The following is a 25,215-nucleotide window of genomic DNA, read 5'->3' on the forward strand; positions in this document are numbered from 1 at the left end:
ATTAAATAAATTTAATTACAAAAATAAAAATAAAAATAGCATTTTTGCCCGGACACAGAAAACCTCTTTATTTCGTTCTCTTTGCACATTCTTTTTCTCTACGATGTGTCAGAGGTGCGGGTATTTCTGTAAAATAAAATTATAGAATAGATTTAAGTAAATCCATATAAAACAGGGTAACTATAGGCTGTCAGATGGAGACTTTAGTCACAATAATTAATGTCACTGAAGGACCGCTCCTGTAAGTCCTGTGTTGATGATGACCGCTCCCGTCAGTCCTCTGTGGATTTGTAGCGATTACAAGAAAAAAGTCAGAGCTAGTCTTGGCTGCTCTTAGGTTGCGTTTGGCGTGGCTTAAAATAATTGCTTTTAATGCTAATTGTATTTTGGAAGCAAAAAGCACCCCCAATTTTTATTTGGTGAAAAAGCCATTACTGAGTAAGGGTGAGTAAAAAAACTGAAAAATTGAATCCATGGAGAAAATTGATCGAAATTGAACCAAAAAATCAGTTAACGGAATCAATTGGTTTGGTGTTTTCAAAAAATTGACAGTTTTGGTTCGGTTTCGGTTAACCATTTAAAAAACCGGTGATTAACTGAATCGACCGATATTATATATGTATATTTAATTTTTTTGAAAATCAAATAAAAAAAAATCGATTTTCAGCCTTTCTCTTCAAAAGTCGAACCTGTCATTGTAAGTCAGGGTTGTCTAGCAATCTCTCAATCTAACTCTGACAGTCTTCGAATGACGCACCTTTCCAGTTTCCAATGTAAGAAAATACGAACAAATCAATGCTTTTCTCGACACCTTTCTAGTTTGGTGTTCAAGACTTACTTCAAACAATGAATCAAAGATTCAGAATTTGGATGGTCTGATTGGTTGGTGTGGAGAACATACCAATGCTTGCACGCGTGTTGGATACAGAAATCTAACTTTTGCTAATTTGGGACAAGTAATTATAAGAAATTAATTTTTTTTTTTGTTTTATTTTGTCTTCTTTCTCACATATATTTCTTAGATGGAGAGAGAGAGAGAGAGCACGAAGAGTCTTCAATAGCTTCTCTCGATGTCTTGAAACCCATAAATGCTTTTCCACACCAGAAACGATTTCCACCCTTCCCGAGCCTATTCCCCTTTCCAATTTTCTTTGAACATAGGAACACCTTCGTTTGCTTCAGGAATGCCTTCTCTGTCTATTCCAACATGATCGAGAGATGCTAAGAGAAGGTCGACCAAAAGGAGGAGAAACTATGTACTCTGCAGTCGACTAGAGCTATTGTTCATCTTAACATCTATCTCACTCTCTGTTCTCTCTCTCAGACTCTTCTTCTTCTTCTTCTTCTTCCCCAACGGGTCAGCCCTACTCTTTGTTCTCTCTCTCTCTTACTCGACACTCATTCAGACTTACTTAGTCTCTTCTCTCTTAGTCTCAAACTCAATCACTCATCTCTCTCAGCCTCTTCTACAAGAGGAAGGTTTTTTCCTTTTATTTTAATCTTTAGTGCATAAAAAAATCAAAAAACTAAACCACAATTATCCGATTGCATCGGTTCGATTTTGGTTCAATTGAATTTAAAAACCGAGTAGATTGGTTCAGTCTAGAAAATCACCCCACAGTTCGGTTAACCGAACCATAAGCACCCCTATTATTGAGCAGCTTCTCACTTCTTGGGTTTTGAAGAAACGCTTATTCATATTTTCCATCCCATTTTTGCTCATTTAATCATTTCTTAATACTAAAATACCTTCGTCAAATCTAAAACCCTCACCTCATCTTCTTCACTTTTTTCTTCCTATTCTCATCTCTCTAAACTTGCAGAACAACAATCTTCAACCATATACAATTTTCATTCTTATTTTTTGTTTTTGATAGCTATAAATATAGCCTTAACAAGTGCACTAGTTATCAAGTAGTATAAAAATATCGTTCCCGTGGGGATTTAACAAAATAACTATTAGAACTATAGCCTTCCCTAATTATTTAGACAATCGAAATTCAGATTTTAACAAGAACTACCGGAAATAAAAACTAGAAAAATAAAATAAAAGCAAGGGTGATCACTAACCGAATATGCAATGGATGAAATTGCTAGGACTTTTAGGTCCACCTAACCAATGTAAAGAATATTAATGGATTCGACTAACCAAGATTATTTGTCATTCCCATAATCTGAGGTCTTTGCAATTTTATTTAATATTCTCTCTCGAGATATACTAAAACTACATCCATTAGGTAACCCTTTGATCTCTCGAGTAGAGCTCTCAAGATGGAAATGCATTAAGTAAAAAAAAAAACCATTAAATTTAGATGAATCATGTATATATATCTCTATATATCATTCAATTCACACTATGAATTATTCAGTCAATTATGTGAATTCCTCTCTCGATTCATTCACATAACACAAATCAATTAAGAGGTGGCCAAGCTCTTAATTGCATTAAGCACAATAATTCATAGACTATAAGGAAATCACAATCTTGGATAAATCATATAGATAAAAATATATTCATTAACATGGTTAGGCTTTCCACAGCCCTAGCTAAAAACAAATCAATTCATGGTAAAAGAATTAAAGCAAACAAAGGGAAAGAAAGAACTCATGAATTCGCCCATGGTGCTGAGACCTCCTCTTCTTGTCGCCACCTTCTTCTTGAAGTTTCTTCAGTTCTTGATCCTCTTCCCCCAAGTTTCTTGAATTATTTTCTCCTTTCTTGATAGATCCTCAGTTCAATTCGTGATTCAATCCCCAAGATTGAGTGATCCTAAAGCTGGTCCGCCCCCTCCTTTATATAACTTAAAGGGGAGGGGGTGGTCTCCTACTTCATCTTGAAGTTTATCTTACAAGAATAGAAAGTCCTATTCTATTCCTACTCTTATCTCTTTATCTAATGAACTCAATCCCTTTATCTTTTTAAGATTACATCAAGAATTTAGATCTGAAAGGACTCTTCTCAGTTTCTTATTCTTGGATTCATATTAAACCTCCTCTGTGAATTGGGCTTCAACCAAGCTTTTCTGCAAATTGGGCTTCAGCTGCGGATTGGGCCTTCCTACGAATTTGCTCCGACTTCGAATATGGATTTTACTTCAATGCAAGCCGAATCTATGAAACCCCAAAACATGAAAGTCGTGTCTTTTTCTCTTATTTTTCCAGTGGGTCTTGAATCAGCCCAATCGGAGTTCTGATATGCGAGTTAGGCTCAGATTACTGAACGATGTCGAAACTATGAAAAATCATTCGATTTGTCTTTCTTTGCTCCTGATGCCTTCTTTCATGCCCTGAACCGAAATACAAGAAATATGAGTCTAATTAAGTACTAATTCAGTATAAAAGATAGAATATTAGGGGATAAAATATGATAGATTTTATTCTCATCAAATCCCCCCACACTTAAACTCTTGCCCGTCCTCGGGCAAGACAAAACTCAAGCAAGAAAAAGCTAACTTTCCTACCGATTTTTAAACTCAACTCTCCTTCCTCTTTCTCCACAAATATTCTAGGTTAACTATTGCAAACCATTAAATCAACACAACCAAATTATATTCAACTCATCTATCAGCCAATCCAATTCTTGCTACTACAAACCAGGTAGTAAATCAGGGAAAACCTCTCTCTCTCTTTTTTTTTGGGAGTGAGTGCATTTTATGCTCCGTCTCACTTTTGGATCACTCAACTAGTAGGTGCAGTTTATGCTCTGTCCTACTGTTGAATTTGCTGGATAGTAGGTGCATTTTATGCTCCATCCCACTATTGAATTGCTTGGTTGGTAGGTGCATTTTATACTCCATCCTACTATTGAATTACTTGGTTGGTAAGTGCATTTTATGCTCCATCCTACCAATTGTAGCAATGGTAAAATAACTATCCCATTTACTTAAACCTGAATTTAGAACTAGCTTAACTGGAAATGGCTTTAGATAAGTCACGTACCCCTTGATCGTACCTCATTACTAGGTTCACAAGAATTTTCCTAGAACATTGTTTCAATTGATTTCAAAAGAGTTGAGGTTTTGATTTTTTTTGTATGAATCATAAAAAAAAAATGACCTAAATCAAAAAATTCTAACCTAAATCCTAAATCCTAAATCCCCTCCCCCACACTTAAAACTTACATTGTCCCCAATGTGAGGTTAAATGCAAAGAAATGGCAGCAAAACTAAACTAGAAATGTAAAAAAGAAAAAGGAAAAACAAACTTCCCTATCATGAATCAGATCCTCTAACTCTCGTGGTTTCAGCTTTCGGTGTGCTCCCCTGCCATCCATCATGGTTGGGTTTAAATATGGAATAGGGGCCTGCAAAACAGAGGGTAACGGTCTCTTATTAGAAACTGACAACATAATATAATGAGCATTACCTTGTCCTTCTTGACCGTCTTCCAAATAGTTCAGAACCTTCTTAACTTCCTCATCCAAGTTATCTTTCAAAACTCTTTCAGGGTAAGGGAGAGGAAGTTTAATAGCATCTAAATTCAGTTTAGGTGTACTCTCTTCGATCTCCATTTGAGAATTGGCTGCCTCAACTTCCTTGTCATCATTCTAAGTCTCATGAATGCCATTCACTTGCTCCCTTGGGTTCTTCTCTATATTGCTAGGCAATCGTCCCTTTCTTCTTTCCGACAATAGATTTACAATCTGCCCCACTTGAACTTCTAAGTTCTTGATTGATGCTTCATGACTTAAGAACGTCTTATCATGCTCTTGGAACCTTGCTTCAGTAGCATTAATGAACTTAGAGATCATTTCTTCTAGATTACTCTTTTTTATTCTTGTGGAGGCAGCTGTTGTTGGAATCCCATGGGTGCCATTGGTTGATTGTTGCTCCATGAAAAGTTTGGATGACTCCTCCACCCTGGGTTGTATGTATTTGAATATGGGTTGAAGTTTGATCTGCCAGCATGAGAGATAAAATTAGCATTCTCATGGGAAATAAAAATGACTATTTAATTGACAATTAGAATTAGTATGTCCTATTTGACCATATAAATTGCATGAGATACTAGATGGTGTATTAATGACTGCAATACTAAAATTATCCAGTCTCTTGTTCAGATTAGCTATTTGCGTAGATAGGGTTGCAAAGGAATTGATGTGGTGTACTCCCCTCTGATTGGTTCGGTCATTGCTCCACTGGTAGCTGTTTGATACCATCTCCTCCACTAGGTCATATGCTTCCTCTGGATTTTTCCTCATGATTGTACCACCTGCGCTGCATCAATAATGGATCGATTAAAGGGGAGTAATACCATTATAAAAAGTTTGAATCTGTCGCCAAGTTGGTATCCCATGGTGAGGACACTTCCTAAGAATCTCCTTGAATCATTCACATGCTTCATACAAGGATTCCCTCTCAAATTGAGCAAAAGTAGTAATATCATTTATTAACTTTGCTGTTTTAGAGGGTGGAAAATATTTACCCATGGTGAGGACACTTCCTGCAGGGAGTGAGTTAAGCCAATCTTTATCTCTATCATGCAATGAAAAATGAAATAATCTAAGCCTAATAGCATCATCACTAACTCCATTATGTTTAAAAGTATCACATATTTCCAAAAAGTTAACAATGTGTGCATTAGGGTCATCACTTGGTAACCCACTAAACTGAATACTTGTTTGGATCATCTAAATTATTGCAGGCTTGATTTCAAAGCATGAATGTTTGGACGTGCATAGTCCAATAGCGTGCGATTTCCTTCTACCATCTCTCCTTCCAACTCTTTTGCTGGTTCGCCAATAACAACCTCCTATATTGTCTTACCTTTTTCGGCCCTTTGCGACAAGTGAATGGTCCTTTCAATTTCTGGATCGAATTCAACTAGTCCTTCCTGTCTAGTGCGTGTCATGCACTAGTAAATCGGAACCAACAAGAAATCGAACAAGTAGAATAAAAATAAAATAAAAACAGCAAGAATTTGAACGAAATAAAATAAAAATAAAAATAAAAACAAAATAAAATAATAATTAAAAATAGAAAAAAAAATCAAAATTAATCAAGGTTAACAAGTTCTAATATTATTTTAGGATTAAATCCCTGGCAACGGCACCAAAAACTTGATAGCTATAAATATAACCCTAGCAAGTGCACTAGTTATCAAGTAGTATAAAAATATCGTTCCCACAAGGATTTAACAAAATAACTATTAGAACTACAGCCTTCCCTAATTATTTGCACGATCAAAATTTAGATTTGAGCAAGAACTACTGGAAATAAAAACTAGAAAAAGAAAATAAAAGCAAGGGTGATCACTAACTGAATATGCAATGGATGAAATCGCTAAGACTTTTAGGTCCACCTAACCAATGTAATGAATATTAATGGATTCGATTAACCAAGATTATTTGTCATTCCCATAATCTGAGGTGTTTCCAATTTTATTTAATATTCTCTCTCGAGATATACTAAAACTACATCCATCAGGTAACCCTTCGATCTCTCGAGTAGAGCTCTCAAGATGAAAATGCATTAAGTAAAAAAAAAACCATTAAATTCAGATGAATCATGTATATGTATCTCTATATACCATTCAATTCACACTATGAATTATTCAGTCGATTATGTGAATTTCTCTCTCGGTTTATCCACATAACACAAATCAATTAAGAGGTGGCCAAGCTCTTAATTGCATTAAGCACAATAATTCATAGACTATAAGGAAATCACAATCTTGGATAAATCATAAAGATAAAAAGATATTCATTAACATGGTTAGGCTTTCCACAGCCCTAGCTAAAAATAAATCAGTTCATAATAAAAGAATTAAAGCAAACAAAGGGAAAGAAAGAACTCATGAATTTGCTCATGGTGCTGAGATCTCCTCTTCTTGCCGCCACCTTCTTCTTGAAGTTTCTTCAATTCTTGATCCTCTTCCCCCAAGTTTTTTGAATTCTTTTCTCCTTTCTTGATAGATCCTCTGTTCAATTCGTGATTCAATTCCCAAGATTGAGTGATCCTAAAGCTGGTCCGCCCCCTCCTTTATATAGCTTAAAGGGGAGGGGGTGGTCTCCTACTTCCTCTTGAAGTTTATCTTACAAGAATAGAAAGTCCTATTCTATTCCTACTCTTATCTCTTTATCTAATGAACTCAATCCCTTTATCTTTTTAAGATTACATCAAGAATTTAGATCTGAATGGAATCTTCTCAGTTTCTTGTTATTGGATTCGTATTAAACCTCCTCTGTGAATTGGGCTTCAGCCAGGCTTTTCTACAAGTTGGGCTTCAGCTGCAGATTGGGCATTCTTACGAATTTGCCCCGACTTCGGGACTAGATTTGACTTTGATGCAAGCCGAATCTATGAAAGTCTAAAATATGAAAGTTGTGGATTTTTCTCTTATCTTTCTAGTGGGTCTTGAATCAGTTCAATTGGAGTTCGGATGCGCGAGTTAGGCCCAGATTACTGAACGATGTCGAAACTGTGAAAAATCATCCGATGTCTTTCTTTGCTCCTGATGCCTTCTTTCATGCCCTGAACCGAAAATACAAGAAATATGAGTCTAATTAAGTACTAATTCAGTATAAAAGATAGAATATTAGGGGATAAAATATGATAAATTTTATTTTCATCAGTTTTCTACTTAAAATCAATCAAGCTTTATATTGGTAAGTATCATAATTTATAAAAAAGGCAGAAATTAGATCAAATAAATTAGGTTTGGATGTCAGTCAGACCACTTGGTACTGGTGTGAGAACATCCATGGATTAACAATTTGTTGGTTAGGCTCAGTTTGGAAGCTAAGGAGTACAAATACAAATATTTAGAATGCAATATTCTGTATTTTGTATTATTTTGTATGTATCTGTATCATACATGTTTGTATTTGTATTCTTTCCAAACAGAGACTTAATATCATAATTTTATTGACGAAAATGATGTCTATACATATCTTTTAGGATTGTACATGATTGGGGGTAATATTGTCTTTATATTGAGAAAAATCCATTTTGAACCAAACAATGTCGTGAAATAAGCACTTTTTTCATTAGAAAAGGCATGGCAAAAAATCACCTCACCAAACAATTTTTAAGCATTTTTTAGAAGCACTTGTCAAAAAAGCACTTATGAAAATGTCCATTAAAGCTAAAAACCCCGCCAACACATAGCCTTCAAAAGATTAGGGGAAAAAGAAAAAGCTTCATTGAAAAAGTGACAACAACATGTTTTGGATATGCGGTAAAAACTCAATAGTGTTGTAGGGGTGTCTAGGTGTGGTTCAGGCTTTTTAGTGTGGTGGTGGGTCTTGGTTAGTTTTGTTTTTTTTTTTTTTTTTGGTTAACTGGTTGTTTGGTCTTTGTGGTCTGCCATGCGCTTTTGTACAGTTGGGTGCGTCAAGTTTTGCTTTTATTGATGTTGGATTGCATTATTTCTCCCCTTGTCCTCTCTTTTATTTTAATAATTTTTTTACTGATTCTTGGAAAACCCTAGTTTTTCTTATGGAACAGGAATCCTGCAAGCAAAAATTCTATGCACACATATCATCCACTCAGGACATATGTATGTTAAATTGAAAGATATTCCCTAAATGTGTTGTATGATTCCCATGCTTGCATAATCTTATTTAGAGGTTTTGCTTATAGAGAATCCCAGCACCACTCTCAAAGAATGAGAATCAAGCTTTGTATAGGAAAAGCATGAGAATTAATCCAGCTGTATTATACTTCCATGAATTTAACATACATGTATGGAAAAATCATGGGTGCTCTTTCTCTCACTCTCTCTCTAGTTGAGATCAAAACACACATTTCAAGCACTACATAGGTATTGAGAATTAAGATGCTGAATTAACAAAAGCTTAATTGGAGTAGGCTAAATACAATACAGCTTTCAATACCTGTCTCAACTCTCAACTTGAAGTAGTTTTGTCTTCTAAGTTCTAAACCCTTGTGCAGATACTGAACAAAATCCCCAATGTAGTGCCCTTGGTGGAGTCTCATGTCGTCGACTATGGTGTGATGAAGGTGATTTAGCACGACCTAATAGGAAGGGGTCACGTGGACACGATCTGCTTGAGGGGTGATAATTCAGCCGAAAAAACCCAGTTCGCAATATTCAGAGCTCGGATATTCAGTCACCTCAGTCCAAAAACCATCTTGGCATAAAAGCACCTCGACATCCAATCCAGTTAGGGACTAAAGAACCGAAGTACCAGTTTGGAACCAAAGAGCTGAAATGCCATGTAATCGACTCCAAAGGCCTCCCCAACGGACCCCGAATTTCTCAGGATCTCGACAAGACTCATCCTGGCTCCGCTTGAATCGGAGGAAAACGATAAACCTTATCAACTAACAAATTGCTCTTCTTTATATGTATATATATGTTGGACTAGAGGTATATACCTGTCTCTGTCGCTCATAGAGATTGCTATAGGTTTATACTTTCCATAGAAATTAGGTTTAGTGATTTATGGTTGTAAACAGGTTTTTAATACATATATATATATATATATATATATATATATATATATATATATATATATATATATATATATATATATATAATTTTCTTCTCTTCACAATTCATTAGTTTGTTGTCTAGTTAATACAACAACATCTTCTTCTTTATCTTGCTCTTTCTTGCTCTTTCTTATTTCTAAAATCTCTATTCAGAACTAGTCATACAATGCATATGTTTGCTATTTTTAAATTGTTGGACTGATGATGGTTTTTTGGGTGTTGGTTGGAGTTTTTCTTTCTTTGAGTTTTGCTTATCATAATATTATTTCTAACTTATCATACAATGCATATTATTTCTAACTTATCATAATATTTGCCTACCAAACAAACTTTAGAAGAAAAAAGTCAGCTGGTATGTTGGAAGAAAGTCTGAATAGAAGATGATGACGCGAGTTTTGGCAGCTCCCGACTAGTTGGTGACTCAGATGCCTAGCTGAATGGTGACGAGCTGGGAGGTGGCTCTGACACCTAGCTGGATGGTGACAAGTTGGAGAGGTGGCTCCTAATGCCTAACTGAATGATGATGAGCTGGAGAGGTGGCTTTGATGGCTAGCTGGATGGTGATGAGCTAGAGAGATGGCTCTAATGCCTAAATGAATGGAGACGAGCTAGAGAGGTGGCTCTGACGCCTAGTTGATTGGTGACGAGTTGGAGAGGTGGCTCTAATGCCTATCTGGATGGTGACGAGCTGAAGAGATGGCTCCGATTTCTACCTGAACGATGATGAGCTGTAGAGGTGGCTCTGATGCCTAGCTGACTGGTGACGAGTTGGAGAGGTGGTTCTGATGCCTAGCTAATTGGTGACGAGCTGGAGAGGTGGCTCTGATGTGACCTGCAAGGAAATAGTTTAAGAGTGCCCGGTTACTTTACCTGGGGTGGGCACTATGATGCTTAAGTCAGTGAATGTGGAGATTTTGTGAGAGAGCCAAAAGTAAGAGAGCTAGAGAGTTGCGAAAACTAAATTACACATGTCCCTTTTGAGGTTGGAGGTAAGGCCTTTATATATGCATTGTTTGGCGTGGGCATCATGCAACGCGTTCGGGATCTCTAGGAAGACGTGCCTAACTGCACCGAATTCCTCGTAGGTAGTCATGCATGTAGGCCAATCTTTGTGCATTACTCAGTTTCCTCCAAAACATTTGGTGTGAGAGCTGACTTCCGAGAGACCCGGGAGTGATGGGATGCATGAAGAATTCATTGGCGAGCACATCTCGCAAGTCGCCACTTGGACCTCAATCGGGTCGACAAGCCCTCGAGGGAGGTCGTTCCTCACGTCAAGGTCGCTTCAATCGGTACTAACGAGGTACCACAGGTCGGCCCTAGATGATGTGCTGCTAGCCACCCTGAGTTGTGGATGAGGTCAACAGCTACGTTTCCACTAGGCCGGTGGAGGTAGGTCGCCAGGTCACTAAGTCGGCGCGAGAGGTAGGTCGCCAAGTCAGTGGCAGAGGCAGGTTGATAGGTCGTCGGCTGGGACTCCATCATTTTGGCTAAGGCAAGTTATCCTTAGGTGGTTCTGGGGTGTCACCCAGTTGTTCCGAGATGCCATGTGTCTCTTGTCAGTGGAGGGCCACATCTGCCCTCATCAATTGCCCCCACTCCCAAGATGAGATGAGCTCAAGGTCGGCTTAGGGGTCCTTGATGCTGATGTTGGAATTTAAATAATGGATTGGTGTCAAGGCTGCACTATGTTAGTCCTCTAAGGTGTTGGTCGTCTACTCCTATGATAAGCCACAAGAAGCTCAACTTGTGGGGGCAATTTTACTAACTGCAGGTTGCCAACTCGCATGGGAACCTTGAAAGGCTCAACCTGCATGGGTGACTGCAGTTCGTTGGGGCTAATAAGGCTCATTTAGGCTGATTATGTGTGTTGCCAGGTCAGTAGAGGTAGGTCGCCAAGTTGGAGGCAGGCTTCCAGGTAGCCAGGTCACTAGGTTCGCGGAGGCAAGTCTCCAAGTTGGTGGAACTTTGACAGTCCAGTTTTGCTCTTAGCACCTCAGCCTATAGACACTTCGTCACCTCAGCAAGACTGACTTATGAGGGCAGCTCCATAACATGTTGGCCATCAACTCCCATGTAAAGCATGGAGGGTTTGATCTGTGGTGCAACCTCATAGTTTGTTGGCTACCAACTCCCATGGGAACCATGGAGGGCTCAACCTATGGGGTGGCCTCACATTCTATTGGCCGTCAACTCTCATAGAGAGCACGTAGGGCTCGACATATGGGAGTGGCCTCACAATTAAGGAGATTCTATCTGGGCAAGACTGTGAGAACTCATTTTAGCTAATCATTTTGCTTCTGCCCCCCGAGGGGGTTCTTTTGGTCAAGTGTTGTTGTTGCTACTTAAGGATGTTATTACTTGAGGCTCAGAGAATTGGGTGAGAATATAGCCTTTTGTAGCATTTTTCACAGATGATTTCAATTGATGATGCACGTTTTGGTAGCTCCCGGCTAGCTGGTGACTCAAATGCCTAGCTGAAATGGTTCCTACCTGGATGGTGGCTTGGATGCCTAGTTGAAAGGTGAAAATTTGGGAGGTGGCTTTGACGCCTAGCTGGATGGTGATGAGTTGGAGAGGTGGCAACTGATGCCTAGATGAATGGTGACAAGTTGGAGAGGTGTCTCTAATGCCTAGCTGGATGGTGACGAGCTAGAGAGATGGCTTTGATGCCTAGCTAAATGGAGACGAGTTGGAGAGGTGGCTCTGACACCTAGCTAATTGGTGACGAGCTGAAGAGGTGGATCTGATGCCTACCTGGATGGTGACGAGCTGGAGAGATGGCTCTAATGCCTAGTTGAATGGTGACGAGCTGAAAAGGTGGTTCTGACGCCTAGCTAACTGGTGATGAGTTGGAGAGTTGGTTCTGATGCCTAGATGATTGGTGACAAGTTGGAGAGGTGGCTCTGATGCAATTTGTAAGGAAATGGTGTTAGAGTGCTCAGGTTGCTTTACTCGGTGTGGGCACTCTGATGCTTAAGTCAGCCAATGCGGAGATTTTGTGAGAGAGTTGAAAATAAGAGAGCTAGAGAGCTGCGAGAACTAAATTGTGCATGTCCCTTCTAAGGTTGGAGGTAAGGCCTTTATATAGGCATTGTTTGGCATGGGCATCATGCGACGCATCCAGGGTCTCTGTGAAGACGTGCCTAGTTGCTCCGAAGTCCTTGGAGGTAGTCGTGCACATAGGTCAATCTTTGCTCCTTACTTGGTTTCCTCCAAAACATTCGGTGTGAGAGCTAACTTCCGAGAGACTCGAGAGTGATGGGATGCATGCAGAATTTGTCGGTGAGAACGTCTCGTAAGTCGCCACCTGGACCTCAATCAGGTCGGCAAGCCCTCGAGGGAGGTCGCTCCTCATGTTGAGGTTGCTTTGGTCGGTACTAACGAGGTACCATAGGTCGGCCTTGGACGAGGTGCTGCTAGCCGGCCTGAGTTGTGGATGAGGTTGCCAAGTAGGTTTCCATCAGGTCGGTGGAGGAGGTAGGTTACCAGGTCAACGACGGAAGCAGGTCGCCAGGTTGGCACTAGAGGCAGGTCGCCAGGTCGCCAGGTCACCAGATCGGCAGCGGGGGCAAGTCGCCAGGTCGGCAATAGAGACAGGTCGCTTGGTCATTGGCTGGGACTCCACCATTTTGGCTAAGGCAAGTTATCACCTAGGTGGTTCTGGGGTATCACCCAGTTGTTCCGAGATGCCATGTGTCATAATGTCAGTGGAGGGCCAAATCTGCCTTCATCAGAAGACAATCCAGGTTTAGGTCTTAATAATTAAAAAAAAAATCATCCTTGGTAGTGTGGTCTCTTATGCCATGATATCAAACAACAGAAATGAGTAAGGTTGGAATTTATAGGGGAATTTTCTTGCATAGGTTGGAATCTATATGGGAATTTTCTTGCCTTGTGGAGTAGCCTGGTGAAGAAAAAGAGAATTCAGGAAGGCTCTAGTGAAAGCAACTTTGAGGAAGACAAGAAATAAGAACCAAATGAGGAATAAGAGGTGGCTGCCACCAGAGATATAATTCCTTTTTTTCTTGGTGGCCTCTTTGTAAATTTGTCCACTACAAGGTTCCAAAGGCTGCATGATCTGGGGTTTCCTATCCAAGGTTGATACTAGCTAAAATGGAATGGTCTTTGGTTCTTCATCAATGAAGCTCCAAAAGGCTCTGTCGCCATAGAATTCCATGACAGAGACTGTAGATGCTGGGATAGTTGATGATGAGTTTAGGAGAGTGTGATGAGCTAGAGAGGCAAACTGCTGCCGCGTGCTATTTGTAGACATGGCTAGTTTGAAACCATTTAAGGCCTTTGAATGTTGGCATAAATTCACATTTTGGTAGTATCTAGTGGAGGGTGTTGTGGGGTGCACTACTTCAAATGTAATGTAATTGATTTTTTCCCCTGTAGAAGATCTCACCCCCTCTGTGATGGCTGCTATAAAATGGTTTCTTGGTATAGTTTTATAACTCTTTTACTATGTTCTATAACTCATTCAATATTTTATGCATCTCATATGAAGAAAGAGAGTAATTACCTAATGCCATAAATAATAAATAATAACTACAACTATTGACATCATAAGCATAAAGCTCTTGGATCTTTGTAGCAGTAAATCCTGTTTTCTAAATCCAATCTTAGAATTTCTACAATGTTGTTATATTCTGAATTGTTTTTGTTACTTTTGTAGTTTCATTAGCTGATATTCATTCTTTACATCTGGGTTCTACTATAACCATCTTTCATTTGTAACCCAGTATAGCCACCCTTGTGATTTGGACAACAATGTTGGCTTTCAGAAGAAATTCAATGCCTTGGTAAAAAATTGCAATTTGAAGATATTTTTTTGGTAGGTGTTAGTAGTTCAAAGATATTATAGTTGAATCTTTTGTGCCCTGTATTCCACATTACCCACTACCTTTCCTCTTTAGCTATAGCATCATTTTTTAATCAGAACTAGAGATTAAGTTAATTGGGAAATCATAATCCTTAAAGACTTTGGTAGGAGTTGTTATCATTTACTACTCAAGAAACCAATGGGCAGGAGGATCCCACATTGTTTTCTTCTGTTGGTGTTAATCTCATGGCTGTCTGCTCAGGGATGACAACACATTAATTAGGCAACTCCCATTTTTATCCAATATTAGATTCAATTTTATTCTGTAATTATTGTACTTTTTATGTTTTTATTCAATTTATGTTATTTGTATGCAATTTCTATGTTTTACATTATATTTTTTGTTGTTTTTTGGAATTTATAATAAGATTTCCTGCATTTTTTATTTTCTATTATTTATTAATTAGTCTGTTATTTTTTATATTTGTTTAATGGCCTGTTATTTTCTTTTGTAATTGTTTTATTTTTTATTATCTTTATTCAATTTTTGTTTTTTGGTGCAGGTTCTATAAAAAATTTACAGAGTTTAGCTGTAATGATAATTTATACTTCAACATTTATAAAAGAACGTTGGACAAGTCAGGATGGTTTTAGAAAGTGAGCCAACGGTTAAATTTGTATTTGAAAAACAGTCATTATACATCGAAGTGTGAAAGTGATTTTTTGCATTCATCAAAAAGCCAAATATGAACAAATATGGTCGGTAGATTTTTGTATATGAAAACAAACAGCAAGAGTGCAAAGAGTTCCCAGACGTCCGGCCCTATTTTGCATACACATGGACCGGTTCTGCAAAAAATGTACAGTACATATTTGTATTTGCACTGCATCCAAAGGGAGCCTATAACTTATTGGCGGCAATTAAATACAACGGTAATATGAATAATAATTAAGTTCGCTGTTCCAAGGTCTAAGATGATGGTTTTTTCTTTGAATTCATTACATCTTAATCTAATTCCAAAATTAATTTAAGTTATATTAGTCATTTTGCTTTTTCTATCAGACATAACGGTTTAAAAAATTATGTGGGAGGTATAAATCCAATTTTAAAAAGTGAAGGAATGTTTAGGTATTTAGGCTGCATTTGGAAATGATGCAAATATGTAGAATGTAAAACGGTGTATATAAATTATAAAGTTGGATTAGTTTTGCAGAGTTCAAATCAACCCCCCACAAGATAATCCCTCACAACCTCTGATAGTACATTCCCCCCTGCCGTGTATTAAGAATATCTTTTGATGATGACATCATCATTTCTGAAATTATCATTGAGAGATGTTTCCGATATACAACGGAAATGTACTGTGGGATGTTGTGGGGGGCTGATTTGGTCTCAGTTTTGCAATGGCAAATTTACCTTTTAAGCAAAAAGATTTTTAGTTGTAATGGATGCAAACACGAAATTCAATAAAGCATATATGCCTTTTTTTTTTATCAAAACCCACTTGAATGCAAATTTACTTTTTTTTTATTGATGTACTTTTACATTTTATTGTCAATGTAAATATGCATTAAAAAATGTTTATTATCATTTGGCAATGCATAAATGTAATGTTGCCGGACAAAGGCAAAAGTGAACTAGAGTGCAAATTTACCCTCAACCGGGATTTATACTCCATTTGCATCATTTCCAAACACAGCCTTAAGTGAAATGTTAGGGGAGGTGTAAATCTTTTACCCTATTATTTAATATAAATTACAACAAAACAAGAAAACCTACATCTATTATTAAGTAAAAACCAAAACACATACACTCGGTTTGGTTTGATTAGATTGATCAGGTAGAATCGGCCAATAGATAGTTTATAGGGGTGGATTCGAGCCGAGCCAAGACAAACATTTGGCTATTCGAACTTGGCTCGCAGAAATAATGTTTGACTCGAGCTCAATTCGAACTAGAGACTTGAACTTGAACTTGGCTCGATTCAAAATTAAAATTCACAAGTTCGAACTTGTCTTGGTTCAAGCTCGACTACAAGGCAAGAGTTTAAAAAAAAAATAAAATTATACATATAAAATTATTATTTTTATTTTATACTCGTGAGCCTCACGATTCAACCTTCGTTACGCTCAAACTTAATTCAATTAATAAACAAACCGATGATGAATTACTTTTCGCACTTGGCCACTGAGCCAAACCGAACTCGAATAGTTCGTTGCCACCACGAACAGCCTATTACTTTTCGCACGTGTTGCTCAACTACCACCAAAGAGTAAATTAAAGCAGTGATGGTGAGATTTTTGGGTTCGGTGACATATAAATCTAACGTCTCCACTTAGAATTTGGATTTGGATTGATAGCGTCGAAAAACAGAATTTTTTTGGACAGAGTTAGTTTGACTCCCTCCAAAAACAGGATTTTTGAGGTCACATGCCTTGCTCGTAAGTCGTGACCCCCAGATACCAGCTGTCAAATGAAAACTTAAATACTCATATTGGAGCAGATGCTTTCTCCACCTCATTCTTTAATTTCGAAACATCATGATCATGTGGTCTTTCTTTGGGGTTCACAAACAAATCTGCGACTATGTATAATTTCCATTTTTATAAAATCAAGTCAACGAAGACTGGAAAAAATAATATCGGCTTATATATATATATATATATATATTCAGTACTCCACGAAGAACACATAGGAAGGATTTCGCCTTTCGTTCTCTTTTGCTGCTTTTCAGCACAAGCCACTTGTAGAAAGAAAGCGGGTTAGATAGCATGCTGGTAAAGTTTGTAGCTGGTTGTAGCGGGGACATGGGATGGAATCATGCTTTTCACAAGGGTTTGTAAAGGTTGTCCCTTTTTCTCAATATCTCAATAAAAATCTAAAATTATAATCACAAAATGTAAATAAATAATTTAAGATTTAACTTTCCCTGGAATTTCAATAAAAACTAAAAATTATAAAAATAATCTATTTTATCTACCTTAAATGTTTATATGTTTTATTTTACAATTATATGTTAAAAATGAAAACATATTTATTATTTGACAAAAGAGAACCATTATTTATAAAAATACTAAATAAATGAATTTCCCCCAAAAAATTAATAAAATTAAAAATTATAATTATGAAAACTGAAATAGAGCTATAATTATTGTATGGTGTACATGTTTTAGTGTCACGATATTGTTAATTGTAATGTTTCTCTTTATATGGCCTATTAAAGTGTACATTTCTCATGTGTTTATATCTTATTCATAGATAACCCAACTTTTGATTTAGTGTTGTATTTATGTGATATGTATGTATTTCCCTATAATAGACAAGTGTTTCTATGTCTTTCATCCCCATCCATTCATTGTCGAAGTATGAATCCATATCCACATCCAAACTGTTTGATATGATAATTGGTACCAATACTTTGATTGTTGCTTTCATAAATAGATAAAAAATATTATAAATGAAGCTCAGGGTTACACAAGTACTAGAAATAGAACCACAAGAAGAAATGCAAGGTGTTGGAGAACATAGGGTGGGTTGCAATCTCGTATCTTTATTTTTGGGTAAATTGCTACCTCCCTTGAAGTTTCTGAGCACTGCTGAAACCTCCCTTAAAATTTGGTAACAGCAATCACCTCCCATGAACATTTTGATGTAGTTGCATGTAGACCCCTGTCCCTCCATTTAAATCCTCTAATAAGAGCTATGAAAAAAATACCTAAAATACATATGCAGTTACTTTATGAACAACAAGAGAGAGAGAGAGAGAGTTACAACTTTATATATGAGCAATTGATATGAAGGACAAATTTGAAAAATAAATCAATTCCAGAAAACAGATTGAGAGATTTTGGGGTAGCATATGAAAGAATTTGAAAAATAAACATTTTTGTCAAAAGCAACTGAATGAATATTCTAGACATTTTTATGCCTCTTCTTAGAGCTTTCTAGTATAGGGGGTCTACCTGCAACTATATTAGGACGTTTAGGGGAGGTGATTGTAATAAGAAAACTTTGAGGAGTTTTCAGCAATGGCCAGAAAGAGGTTTTAGCAATTTATCCTTTTTGTCTTTCTTTTTTCATAATACTGACAAAAATAAGCTACTCGAATTAGGATCTGGCCTCGAAATAGGGTCCCACCTTTACAGGGGGATGTTCCCAATTCACTGCTGCACTAGCTTTAGGGCCACACAGCACTACAGCATTGGGGTAATCCTCCCCCAAACCCCTAGATCATCCCATCCTCAATGAGGCCAAACTGCCCAACCAGCTAGAGAGACTTTACTAGCAAATCTTTCGGTGCGTATAGAGACCTCCCCATTAGACATTTATTGTTGATTTGCAAGATTACAATGTTACCCCTCCTTTCAATTTCAATATTTGAACCAAAATTCTAAAAATGGGCCCATTCACTGCTTTTCAGTAAGTTAGTTATGTGGAAGAATGTTATTTGGATAATGCATTTACTTATATTCTTTTATTTTTCAGGTAAATAATGCAATAATTTTGCCCTAAAAAACTATTATTAAAAGGGGTGATTTTGTTCTATCCAAAATATCATTAACCAATTTTGCCCCTCAAAATCCAAAAAATAAACGAACGGCCCCTAAATAGAACTATTGGCATGTTGTGAGATGATTGAATATCAAATGATCAACAAAATAGGAGAGAGAAAGAAACTGAATGTGTTTTTGTAGTATAAACATTAGTTAATAGAGTAGGCTAGTCTGTTAACGTTAGCTTTGTCAAGATGGCAGTAAAAAAGAAAATTAGGAAATGCAAGATGGCAACATAATAAACGGACTCAAGGGTTTGAAGACTGACTACAAGTGTCTTCTTAAAGCTTAAGTGCAACACTATAGAGGGTTTACCTGGGTGAATAAAAAAGGGTTTGTAGTCTCTTTAACGAGTATTTTTCAAGCTTAAAATCAAAGAAATGTAATTAGGTGAATAGAAAAAGGGTGAAGATCACTGTTTTTGAGGCAAAAAGACAAAAAAGTTTAGCATGGATTTCGAATTTCCTCCTAGAATTAATCCTGATACCTACCTCACAGCACAGCCCTTCCAACTCGGAGCCTGGGAATGATTCTGTACACCGTATGCTTTTATTCATGGGGAGATAGTCCTAATGCACACTTGAAAGGGCTGTGAGGTTGATGTTAGGACTAATTGTATGAGGAGGAAATTTGGGAGAATATTAGAATGGTGAAGGGGGGTTTTTTGTTGCTTGTAGAGATCTACTGCTGCATGTTCACAACAGCTTGGGGGAATATTAGAACGATGGCAAGTGAAACCAACGTTGATACAAAGAGAGGAGAAAATGAAAATGGAGACGATTCTATCATTGAAATTGAAGATTCAAGAGACAAGGCTGTCCTTCTTCCATGTGCACTACAAAGAAAAATGTTGGTGGATAATATCCTAAAAATATGTACTTTACCAGGTGGTAAAACTACAAGTTCCCCTGTTCGTATTTACCGTGTTCCTTTGACGCTACGACAAGTGAAGCAAAAACCCTACGTGCCTCAATTACTCTCGATTGGCCATTTTCACCGTGGTAAGCAACTGCTTCAAGCCATGGAAAAGCATAAACGTCGATATCTGAAAGAATTTTTTGACTCAAATGGGGATTTGAAGGAGACCTTGGTGAGAAGTTGTGTGGATGGTCTATGGGAAGAAAAAGCTAGCCAATTTTATTCAATTTGAAGGAGACCTTGTAGAGGTGATGCTAACTGATGGTTGCTTCATTCTTGAATTCATCCAGAGGGTGGTAAAGACAAGATCTTCTGATCCTCTCTGTAGTAATGGCTGGATGCTTCATTATGTAGTACGGGACATGTTATTACTCGAAAATCCGATCCCTTTTTCGGTTCTCAAGATTTTATGGCGCAAACCCAATAACAAAAGCTCTCTCGTCGAATTTTGTGCCTCCTTCCTACGTAACCATGTCGACATCTTTAAGAAGTATTCTCCTGAAGGTGCCCTGGAAACCAGCTCAACGTCAACAGGAAAACAGATAAAAGAGGAAACCCCTCTACATTTGCTTCATTTACTACGCAATATCTTGGGAGGAGAGCATTGATGCTAGCAAAGTGAATACTACTCTCGCCCCAAGAATAAAGAATAAGTTCGTGGATATGATGAAAGCATGCACTCTGTTTCCCAGGAAGGGAAAGCAAACGGTGATTAGTGAAAGAAACACGGATGATGTTGACTCAGGAAACTTGAATAAAACTCTGATAGACCCAAAAAGCATCGGTAGAGATAATGGAGCATGAATATGAGATTCAGCAGGGAGTGGAGCCTAGTGAAAAGGAACACGGCTGATGGAAACTCAAAAAACAAAGAGAAGGAGAAAAAGATAAAGAAATTTCAACTCTTGACAAATGCGACAAAACTTCGGGAAGAGGGAGTCAAATTTTCGAAGAATACCAATAGTAAGTGCTTATGGAACATACATTTCAAGGATGGGATTCTAAAAATCCCGAGTTTGACAATAGGAGACACAACGGAGTGTTTGCTCCGAAATCTTATTGCTTTCGAGCAATGCCACGCACCTTGATCATAACAATGATCGATATTACCATGTCACCCATTATGCTGTCCTCATGAACGCTCTGATTGACACACCAAACGACGTTCGGTTACTCGTCGTCGATAAAGGGATGATCACCAACTTGCTGGGTGACGAATTGATGATGGGGAGATGTTTTGAATGTGTATATCTGTGCTATGAGAATAAAAAGTCTGCATTGGATGTATATATACTTTTCCGTAATTAAAATACCAGAGAATGACGGTTCAGAGGCACAAAATACCAGAGAATGACGGTTCACCGCTCCACCAAAAGTCTCCTCTGCTGTGCTCCACTGAAGCTCTCGCCCATCCAAGCTCTTCACCGCTCCACCGAAGGTATCCTTTGCCGTGCTTCACACTCTTCTCCATCCAACCTCTTCACCACTCCATCGAAGGTCTCTTTTGCTTTGCTCCACCGAAGCCGTCCAAGCTCTTCACCGCTCCACCGAAGTTCTCCTCTACTGTGCTCCACCAAAGCCGTCCAACCTCTTCACCGCTCCGCTGGTGTGTGAACTTAAAAAGATATTTGTTAGAACTACCACTGATTTAGCTGTGTCTGTAATGCAAATCCTTGGATTCACAGTTCTCAATGCTCTGTATATTTCAAATGGTTCTGCGAATGTTCGACATTCAAACCGTTGACTTAAAACAATCTGAAATATATCGCCTGCTAGGATATGTTCTTTAGCCTTCATTACTGCATTCTAGTATGCTTCACTTCTCATGTTTGATTTTTTCAATGAACCAAAGTGCCAAGTATATAATTTTACAGACCTTGATGATAGCCTTGGGTTATAATACATAACGAGAAATAGGAAGAGTAATACATAACAAGTAATGCAAATCCTTGATAGGTATTCTATTTGTTGTGTCTATAATGCAAATCCTTGATGGGTTTTCTATTTTCTGTGAAACTAAAAAAAGAGATTTGTTAGATAGCTAGATGTTCATCATAATGTCAAAGACTATTTTTTCTTTCTGTTGTTTTGCCTTTAAAGAAAAATTATAAGGATCTCTGTTCTTTTGGCTTTAGAAGTATATATTTTTTTGATGAATGGTGATGATAATTGCGTTGATCTATAATAAAAAAATTTTGTTTTCAAAACCAAAGCCATATACATATTGTCTTAACACCCTCTCCCCTTTAGTCATGCAGCTTTCTTTGCTAAATAATTCGACTAGTGAACCCACTCCATGTGTATGTATGTGGAGATCAAATAAAAACAAATGATGAAGATCTTACTTAAAAATTGAAACATATACTAGAATTATTGTCTTCTAAAGTTATTTCCAAGTTTTGTTCAAGTATTATTGGGCCGAGTTGATCTATGATTGATGGACCCCTGTACAATATCATAGGTATCTTTGTTAGGCCAAATTCAATCCGAGGAATATGGCTACATGCATACAAGAGACCCGGGGGATCCAAAATAAAATAAAATAGGAACCTCTTTAAAGAAGTGTCTCAAAGGTGTATTTTTATTCTTTTTTAGGCCATTATTAATTAAGCTTATATTAATAATTGATGTATCTTTTATTTGTCAATAGTAGAAGATGTACATCTTTATTTGTCATTAGCAGAGACATTGGTTTTCATCATTTGAAAGAGAGGGATAGAATTAACAAAGTTTTTTAACTATATAAATTAGACAAATAATAATAATAATAATAAAATAATGATGATGATGATGATAATAATAATAAATATTACAACCCCAAATAATTTTCATCTATATTTATCTATATCTCTTCTATACTATATATTATATAATGCTTTTACTTGATCTTATATGAACCACTAGAAGATAGGCCCATTCATCTACTTCAGATGGGACCATATCAACACATCAAAGGCTTTGATGGTTTCGATCTTTCCCCTATATAAACACCCAGCCCACATCCATACAGCCTCGCAATCGTTCTCTTGCAAAAGGATGAAGAACCTTCATTCTTTTGGCAAGAGAATAAGCCATCTCTGTAGTTGTTCATGCATGAAGCTAGCTTGTTTTAGTAGATTCATTTGGAGTCTAATGATTTTGTTGTTTCGCTTCCTGTTCTTCTGGGCAAACCCATTTCATATTCTTGTTTGTTACTTCGTCTCTGTTTCCCTTGTAGGTTTTCTAATTCTGAAACTTTTGAACCCAATAACCAATTCTTTTAAACCCAAGGACTTGGATATAATCTTCACTTTAGTGTCTGCGACTACTGTTTACGTCATGTCTACCGTCGAAATGGAGTTCTTTTCCAACACCCAACTTGTGTTTCTCACCATTTTTCTTTAGATAGCTAGGAGGAGTGTTTGGGCTTCATTTTACCAAGTAGAATTTAAGGAACCGAGCCAGGATTCAATGTTTGGGCTTCTGTTTACCCGTGGATCATATAGAGTTGGGGATGGTAACTTTGTCTGCAACTGAATCAAAGAAACCTAATAGTGTCGACCTTGTGTCTACAATAGAATCAATCTCAATTTCTAATGAAAAGAATTGAGATACAATTCAATAAGGTATTTGGATTTTGTAATTCTGGGCTATCTTCTAGTGGTTCTATACTAATGGATGACTTGGGAACCCTAGGTTCTGTACTTATCATCATTAGAGTGGTTCATAGGATTCATATTAGAGAGAAATTTTTGAATGTTATTATCAATGATATTGTAGAGGCCAGTTGGCTCTTGCATTTTCTTTTACTTTGAAAGACAAGCTTGTACAGGATTGGAATCTCCTTTTTTATGGCTCCATCAAGCTCAAGTTTAATGGGTGTTTCATGATAATTGGACTCCCCCTTATTGGTCTCAAACCATTTCCTAACTCTATCTTCATGTTGTTAGAATTTGATTATTTCACATAACCCATTTTTATCTTATTTTGTGGACATATATGCCCTCTAAATCTGAATTATTGCATGAGAATAGGACCAATGAGTCTGCCACATGGAGTGAGACTAAAGAACAAACCTTCATTGAATTGATGGTAGATCAGGTTAAGACTCACAATAGACCAACCTCAATGTTTAACAATGATGGATGGAAATATATTGTTGAGAAATTCAACAACATGCACAACAAGGCATATACCTGTGAGTAGTTCGAAAACAAATTTTATCACTTGAAGAAGCGATTCAGCAATTACCAACAAATATGCAACCATAAAGGAGTTATAATAGATCCACTAACAAAAAACCAACTGCTAGAGAGGGCATTTGGGACTATTTGATTGCGGTTTGGATGTTATACATTCAATTTATTTATGTTTATTTGAGGGGTTTTAGTTAACAGGATTCTAACACCAAACTATTATACTTCATGCAAAAGTATAAGTGGGCAAAGTGGATAAAGAAAAAGGGTTACCCCTATGTGGAGGAGCTGGAGATCATCTTCTCTAGAACTAGTTTTACCGGAAATGCATCTATGGATAATGTTGAAACACCATCAAATGAAGAAAATGATTATGTTCCATGGACTTAAGATCCATTTGTTAATCTCTCTCCCATTAATGTCCATATGCCAGTTGCATCTATGCCTAAAACCCTTGTTGATCATGAAATTGATACTAGCCAACAAAATGATAGACTTACAAGGACTAGTTCACTCCCCATCTCTCTTAGGAAAGGGAAGAGGATCAGACTTACCTTTCCCTTTCTTTGAACTTACTTTCGTTAGTGGAGTGGTAAGATACTATAGTAAATACTTTGTTAAACAACCGTATTGCACATCAAAGATGAGTGGACATGTATTTGTCATGAAGTGTTTATACAACTTAGAGCATCTTGACAAAGTGTATGACACATATCGGATGAAAGGACGTGCATTTAAAAATTTTGCTAATCACTTGAGAGATCATAGCTTTTTATCCAATAGTCGAAATATCACAGTGGAGGAATCACATGCTATTTTCCTTATGACAGTTGGTCACAATGAAAGATATCGATTGATTGCAAGTAGGTTCCAACACTCCAAAAGTACTATTAGTACTCACTTTAGGAGGACTTGTAAAGCAATTTGTAAGCTTGGGAGAGAGTTGATTCAACTACCATCATTTGAATCTATGCAACCACATATAAATCATTTGGAGAAATATTACCCATGGTTTCAGGTATTCCATTGGTGTCTTATATATCTATATATGTCATGTATCAGTCATATATTGACCATGTATGTCACCACTTAGGACTATATTGGGGCAATTAATGGTACTCATATAAGTGTGTGGGTTCATTTGGATGAGAAAATTTCATATAGGGGGAGGAAGTTACGTTGCACCATAAATGTTATGGCTATATGCTCATTCGACATGAAATTTACTTTTGTTTACGTGGGCTGGGAAGGATCTGCCCATGATTCTAGGGTATTTGCAGAA

The 25,215-nt window shown here is 37.3% G+C and overlaps 1 protein-coding gene and 1 non-coding gene across 2 annotated transcripts; both read left to right on the forward strand.

The window, feature by feature from the left end:
- The first annotated feature begins 5,288 nt into the window (after positions 1–5,288).
- Positions 5,289–5,395, forward strand: LOC148852423 (small nucleolar RNA R71). The gene has a single exon (XR_016100154.1). It is a non-coding gene; the product is annotated as a small nucleolar RNA R71 (small nucleolar RNA).
- A 14,169-nt stretch (positions 5,396–19,564) lies between these two features.
- Positions 19,565–20,846, forward strand: LOC148852424 (UPF0481 protein At3g47200-like). The gene is made up of 3 exons (XM_088945795.1): positions 19,565–19,930; positions 20,049–20,248; positions 20,579–20,846. The coding sequence occupies exons 1-3, from the start codon at positions 19,565–19,567 to the stop codon at positions 20,844–20,846; spliced, it is 834 nt and encodes a 277-aa protein (XP_088801921.1).
- Positions 20,847–25,215: the final 4,369 nt, after the last annotated feature.

The sequence above is a fragment of the Nelumbo lutea genome, chromosome 5, assembly GCF_056320005.1.
Source record: "Nelumbo lutea isolate HS-2025 chromosome 5, American lotus-T2T, whole genome shotgun sequence".
Classification (NCBI taxonomy): Eukaryota; Viridiplantae; Streptophyta; class Magnoliopsida; order Proteales; family Nelumbonaceae; genus Nelumbo; species Nelumbo lutea.